The 6,460-nt window shown below is 37.0% G+C and overlaps 1 protein-coding gene across 1 annotated transcript; it reads left to right on the top strand.

Moving 5' to 3' along the window:
• Nucleotides 1-444: 444 nt before the first annotated feature.
• On the top strand, nucleotides 445-6,117 carry lrrc3 (leucine rich repeat containing 3). Its single transcript, XM_026271405.1, has 2 exons — nucleotides 445-1,055; nucleotides 3,600-6,117. Exon 2 carries the CDS (start codon nucleotides 3,950-3,952, stop codon nucleotides 4,748-4,750), a length of 801 nt encoding a protein of 266 aa, XP_026127190.1. The 5' UTR covers nucleotides 445-1,055; nucleotides 3,600-3,949; the 3' UTR covers nucleotides 4,751-6,117.
• Nucleotides 6,118-6,460: the final 343 nt, after the last annotated feature.

Raw genomic sequence — 6,460 nt, 5'->3', positions numbered from 1 at the left:
TTCCGAAATCTTGAAGACTTGAATGACCATTCAAAATATATCCACATTATAGTTACACAAAGCTAGAAATTAAAAACACAAATTAGGAACTGTTAGAAGCATCCTTGTTTTGATATTGTCGAAATCTTGCAAAATCTCAACAGAAACAAACAAAGGGTAGCTTGAGGTCTTACTACACTTACATTCCAAATAAATAAATAAATAAATAAACATGTGTCCTTCACGGTATAGCCAACAGGCTATCAACAGCATTTTTTTTGTGTAGCACTTTATGACCATTTCGAAACACTTTGACTATATCACATGACTTTGGTAGAAGAAGAATAAATACAATGTAACTAGTAGACTAATTTTGAAAGGCACTCTGAAGCGTGGGTTCAAAGCCTCGTGACAAAGCTCCCAACACTTCTCATAAGATTTTTTCATGATTTGGTGGCTGTTTGTTTACCTGCGCCTGGCTGAAATACAACATTTTTTGTTGCCTATATAATTTTACTGTATTTAAAATAGACTGCAAACTTACATCAGGTAAAACACGATTTATTTGGGCGTGGTGATCAAGATTAGGAAGCCATTCGATAGAAATCATAAAACACGGGAATTAGGATAATGCTATTTTTCATGACCGTCACTTTGGGTAGTTTACCTTAGCTCGTAAGATATTCATTATAAGAAGTATTGCAATAAAAAGTGTTATTATTTTACAATAGAATAGTCCTTCAAACACAAAAGGACTCGTCTACCAACGATGCAGCCAGCAGAAGGGACCACTGAACGAACCAGTCACGTTGGTCAAAGGATTCCACTTGAAAACGCAAATGAATGGATCTTTTTGGTGAACTGATTCAAAAGACTCGAATCACTGGAATGAATCAAAATCCCCACCACAAGCAGTCGGTGAGATGCGGGTGGAGCGAGCGCACCATCAGCCTCCGGAGCAGCGCGCGGGGCTCAGCATCCAATCAGCGCAAGGCGGATGTCTTATAGCTGCTGTGTGCTCTTCACTTTTACTCACTACAAAGGCGACTGATCCACTGAACTATCAACAAACTATGGTAAGTCATTATGAAGCATTCAGTTTATATTAAGAAAGGCTAACTTTCTAATATTTTTCTATTTGAAACCACACATGGAAAGGGTATAGGCTAAATGCATTTAGTTCGTAAATGTAATTCATTTTGTGAAGTGCTGGGGATTTGTCTTGTCTTTATATGGCCATGCAATGTTTTTGTTGCAGTATTATTTTGATTTGACTGTTTTTACGTCATATGTATTTCTCTACAAGGTGACTCTTTGTTTCATTTCTTTTCTCGTATTCATTCAGTTGTTAGCAGGACATACCAAGTCCAGCCTCGTACAGTGTACCTTCTTACCTGTATCGTAGTGCCAGTTTTTGATTCCTGCTTTTTCTGTTTAAAGTGTTTACCAATAGGATACCTCAGCGTCGTCTTTAAAAATAACACACACAGAGAGAGAGAGAGAGAGCTTGATATAAAACGATATTCAACCTTGTCTTTCTTTTTTCTTGTTAATAGTTTGCTCAAAAGGTGTCAAAGGTAGACTATAAGATTATTGCAGTCTAAATCATAATCTAAATAGTTGGCATAATTCTAGCAGTTTTTTATTCAGTTTTACAGCTACATGACATTGCTCTCATGTGTTAAGAAGACACTGATATATGTTTATCTTGAGGTTAAGTGCCTTACCTCAGAAAAATAAATAAATAATAATAATAAATAAAAACACACCTCCTGTGACTCTAGACGGGAAAAATAATGTCTAGTGCGCTCCTTCTTAACAATGTAGTAAAGCAATAATAATTTAAGTTTAATTTCCTGTTGTTGACACATATTTGGCTTTTAATTTCATGCAAGCTTAAAAAAGGAGACAAATGACATGTTTGTATTCAAGTATATTAATTCATTTGATTATGCTAAAATAAAGCATATTACGAATGTTGCATTTTAAGCAGGTTTTGTTTCCATTATAAAAATACTGATGTTTTTAATATTTAAGAAACCCTGCCGGGTATAATTATCAACATTTTTAACATGTTTAATTGTGGTGCATTATCATTTTTCAGTGGTATGTGTGGTTTCTCTAGATGTTTTTAAAAGGCACTTCTGCCTAACTGCAACCAAAATGCAACGTGCTGTGCTTGCTGGAGCTGTACTGTCACAGTCTCACTGTCTTGCGCAACACGCCTTAATAGATGAACCATGTACTTGCATCCTATTGGATTCCAAACGTGGCATGTGGTTTTAGCATCCATCACAATAATCAGCTTCTGTTACTGAGCTTCTGCTGAACCAGCAATCAATCCTGAGCTGGGTTACTTATTGCTCACTGTATATTGCCAGTGAATTAATCTTCTATTTCGACATTTTCAAGATGATGCATCCACGTCTCGAGTGCTGTCTGTGACAAAGTTTCAGTGGAAAGAATGGAAGTCGCTTCACTGCAGCATGCCTTTCGCATATTAATATTATCTACCTGCCTTACAGCCACTTGTAAAATGAGTTGCTGTCTCAGCAGAGGTTTTTTTTTGACAAAGTACAAGCTATCCGTGTAGACAGGGCAGTCGTGATCTGATTGGTTGTCTCCATGTAAGGAGCTCATTATGATCTGTTCTCCAATGAAATATTCCTCTCCCTCATGTAAGTTTAGAAACCTGAAAAGAAAATCTTCTGATGTTTTCCATTCCTCCACGACACAAACAACACAATGTCTAAGCTGCTCTAAGCTTTTTTCGAATAATCAACTCTAATTTAATCATATTTCTATTTTTTTTTTTTTTTTTTACAAGGCTTGAAATATAGTTGTCATATTGACAACTTTTATGATAAGCCAAAAGTTTTCGTTGTTGTTGTCATTTTTTGAGTTTGTCAGTATTTAAAACAACTGGAATATTCTGCCTATTTCCTCTATTCACTGATGGGAAAATTTAGATAACTTTTTTTTTTTTTTTTTTTTTTTTATCATTAGAGTTTCTAATAGCCATTAATGAGCATTGTGTTGCCATGGAGTAAATGAGAAATTGATTTGTTTTGTTTTAATAAATCTGTCCTTTCTCATATAATGAGATTATATGTATTTATCTGCAAAATTATGGGACTTAAATAAAATTTTTGTCATGGTTGGAGCCATTTCAGATCAGAACACTCTGTGATACATTGCTATTCATGTTACAAAGGATATTTTAAAGTAGTTAAAAAAAATTAAAAAATTAAAATTCTGTCATCATTTACTTACCCCCATGCTGTTTTTGTCATTTTGATGAATGTTGGAAACCAGATAGTTTTGGTCACCATTGACTTCAATTGTGTGGAGAGAAAGAAAAAAAACCTACTGATATATTTCTAAAAATAGAAAAAAAAATAGAAAAATTTCTTTCCATGTTCCACAGAAGAAGGAAACTCATACAGGTTCAGAATTACAAAAGGTTGAGAAAATGATGACACAAAGTTAATTTTTGTGTGAACCATGCCTTTGAAGCCCCCTTTAATTAATATTTAAATTAATCAAATATTAATTCATTCTACTTCACATTAACGTCTGTTTGTGTGGGTGATTCTTCTTATCTCCTTTCATTCTTGCAGTTTCCAGACTTGGCAGGAGGGATGTTATGTGAATGGAGCCCTCTTCACAACCTCCTCCTGCTTTTGGCTTCTAATTAAAACTTGGCTGTAGAACATTTCCCTCTCAAATGTTTAATTGCCTTTCAGATGTTGATGGACTCATTTGGATTCTCTCCAAGACACTAACAATGACTTCAAACACCTGAAAATTATAAATCACTACCCCACATGTTCTCACAGGGCATTACTAAGGAAAAACTCCCGCTGTTGGAATGACACCTGTAATTTATATTCATTAATATTTCAATAGGACTTGGAATAACAATGGCTGCAATTGAAGTGTAGAGCATTCAGAAAGTAAGAAGCTGGACATGACTTTCCTTGGAGGGGTTTATGTGTCAAGGAAAGTCTTCATCCCTCATGGCTGTCCCCTTACCTTGAGATACATTTTAGCTGTGATTTGTTTGAGTGCAAAAGGTTTTGCGTGTCCCAAGAGTTGCCACTGCTCTGAGAGGAATGGCTTGACGGTTGTGCAGTGTTCCTCTCGCAACCTAGAAGAGATTCCCTCCGACCTTCCTCACAATACTGTGTCGCTTCTTCTGTCCTCCAATCACATCACCAAAATCCCAAACCAGGCTTTTAAAAACCTTCCCTGGCTCCAAGAGCTGGACATGTCAAGGAACGCCATCGAAACCGTGGACGCTGGGGCTTTTCAAGGTGTCACAGAGAGCTTGCGGGCGCTCGACCTGTCCCATAATCACATGCAAAGCGTCCCTAAGGAAGCCTTCGCTCGGCTGCATGCCAAGATCAGCCTGTCCAACAACCCATGGCACTGTGAGTGCACCCTTCAGGAGGTGTTGCGTGAACTCCGGCTGGATCCCGAGACTGTGAACGAGGTGAGCTGCCACACCGCTGTTCAGGAAGAGTACGCCGGCAAGCCTGTCATCCAGGTCTTGGATTCGGGCATAAACTTTTGTAACTTCCACCATAAGACTACCGATGTGGCTATGTTTGTCACCATGTTTGGTTGGTTCACGATGGTTATCGCTTATGTCATCTATTACGTACGGCATAACCAGGAAGATGCTAGGAGGCATCTGGAGTACCTCAAGTCCCTGCCAAGTAGCTCCCAAATTAGTAAGGACTTTGACACAATCAGCACTGTTCTCTAGCATCAGTCAATGCAGTGTAGGAGTGAATGTGTTTGGCACATTGATGATGGCACAACAGCAAGCCTTATAAGGGAGAGTGGGGTAAGATGTGTCATTTACTCAGTTTGTCCTCAAAGAAATGAGAAACAAGGAATCATTGAGAAACCTGTATTTGTATGCACTTAAAAGGAATCATTTGCTGGGCAAAAACCAGTTCCAAAGTTTTTTTTTTCCTGTACATTATTGACATTTTCATATAGAAGACAAAATATTTAATTTTGATAATATTTAATTTTCAATATTTTCTAATAATAGTATTTTGTGCAGTTGGAACCGAAACTTACCAAATGCCTAACATGCATGAAATGTATCTTTTATTGATTTGCTTTGACAATAATTTTTTTTTAACGTGCAAAATGAAAAGCACCTCTTATTCAGTATGCAACTGCTTATTTTGCTGAGTGCTTTTTAAATATTTGTTCCGGTTTGATTGATTATAAAAATGACAGATTAGCCACTGACACATTTTGCCCTACTCCTCCCTAGTTCCAGTATTATTTGATTTGATTGTGAATGTTTTTCCTGGGTTTTAGCACAATGAATGTGTTGACAATTGTTCCGTGATGCAATTCAGTGTCCCCATTCACGTCCCTTCAGTCGACCTACATAAGTCCTGCAGTCTCTGTGGTGGCCGCTTTGTGCCTCACGACAGGAAGCTGCAGAAGCTCTGTTTTTTTTTTTTTTTCTGCAGGTGCTTATCCCATTAATTCTTGAATTGGTTTTATTAATTTGTATGCTAATTAAATGGTATTTCAGAACAGAATATTTAATGCTGGATATATGGGATATTTTTGTTCTTCTTTTATAGTGCTGACCAAGTAGAGCAAGTAGATAATCACTGCCAAAAAAGAAAAAAAAGGCCATCAGTTAAGCTCTGCCTTGATAACTGGAAACTTGCCCCATTTTTTGGCAGAGTTCTATTTACTCAAGTGCCTAATCCTGGTACCTCAGCACCAATACACTGTGCATTGGGCATTATTTGGTTTGCTATCTCTGTTCTTCTACAATTAAAATAGTCCTTTAATAGTAGGTGTTAAGTAGAACAGTGTCATTTGAAGTCTCAAGTGAAAATTTTGGTGTATTTTGATGATTTCTCAGATTGATAGGCCATATGTACGATTAGAAGATTTAATCAAAATACTTTCAAATGGATTTTGTCACCTGTGTGTTAGTTTAAAAGGGCTTGCAGGTTATATTTCATGTAGACTAATGTGTATTTCTGTCCTCTTGTATCAGTTTTTCATTGTGACAAGCCTTTCAGCAGTAGTATATATCATAGTGTATATCATAGCAACATACTGTAAGAAAATAAAAATGCTATTAGAAGGACTCTGCCTTCCTTCCTACTTCCAACAGACTTTTAGATTTCTTCATTGTTTTCTAAACAGCATTCAGTCTACTGTGTGAATGAGCTTTTGCGGACATGCTCAGCAATCAAAAAATCGATTACTTTGTGGTCCTTGATTTTATTTACTTTTGTTTTTCTGTGAGTACTAGGTGCAAAACAATGCCTTGCAGAAATGTGTTCTGCACCTTTAGGGATTTCTTGAGGAGTTATACCACTGAGAGTGAATATTATGATTGCTTTCCTGTCCAGGGGGCCCGAGGTCTAGCCGTATGTGAGTCTGTAGCTCTAGATCAATAGCAGATTCATTACAGGGGAAGGTTCAG

Source organism: Carassius auratus, chromosome 9 (assembly GCF_003368295.1).
Source record: "Carassius auratus strain Wakin chromosome 9, ASM336829v1, whole genome shotgun sequence".
Taxonomy (NCBI): domain Eukaryota; kingdom Metazoa; phylum Chordata; class Actinopteri; order Cypriniformes; family Cyprinidae; genus Carassius; species Carassius auratus.
This window is presented reverse-complemented; position numbering and strand designations above follow the sequence as displayed.

Excerpts from the sequence above, each read along its gene's own strand:
- lrrc3 (XM_026271405.1), top strand. The coding sequence starts at position 3,950 with ATGACTTTCCTTGGAGGGGTTTATGTGTCAAGGAAAGTCTTCATCCCT.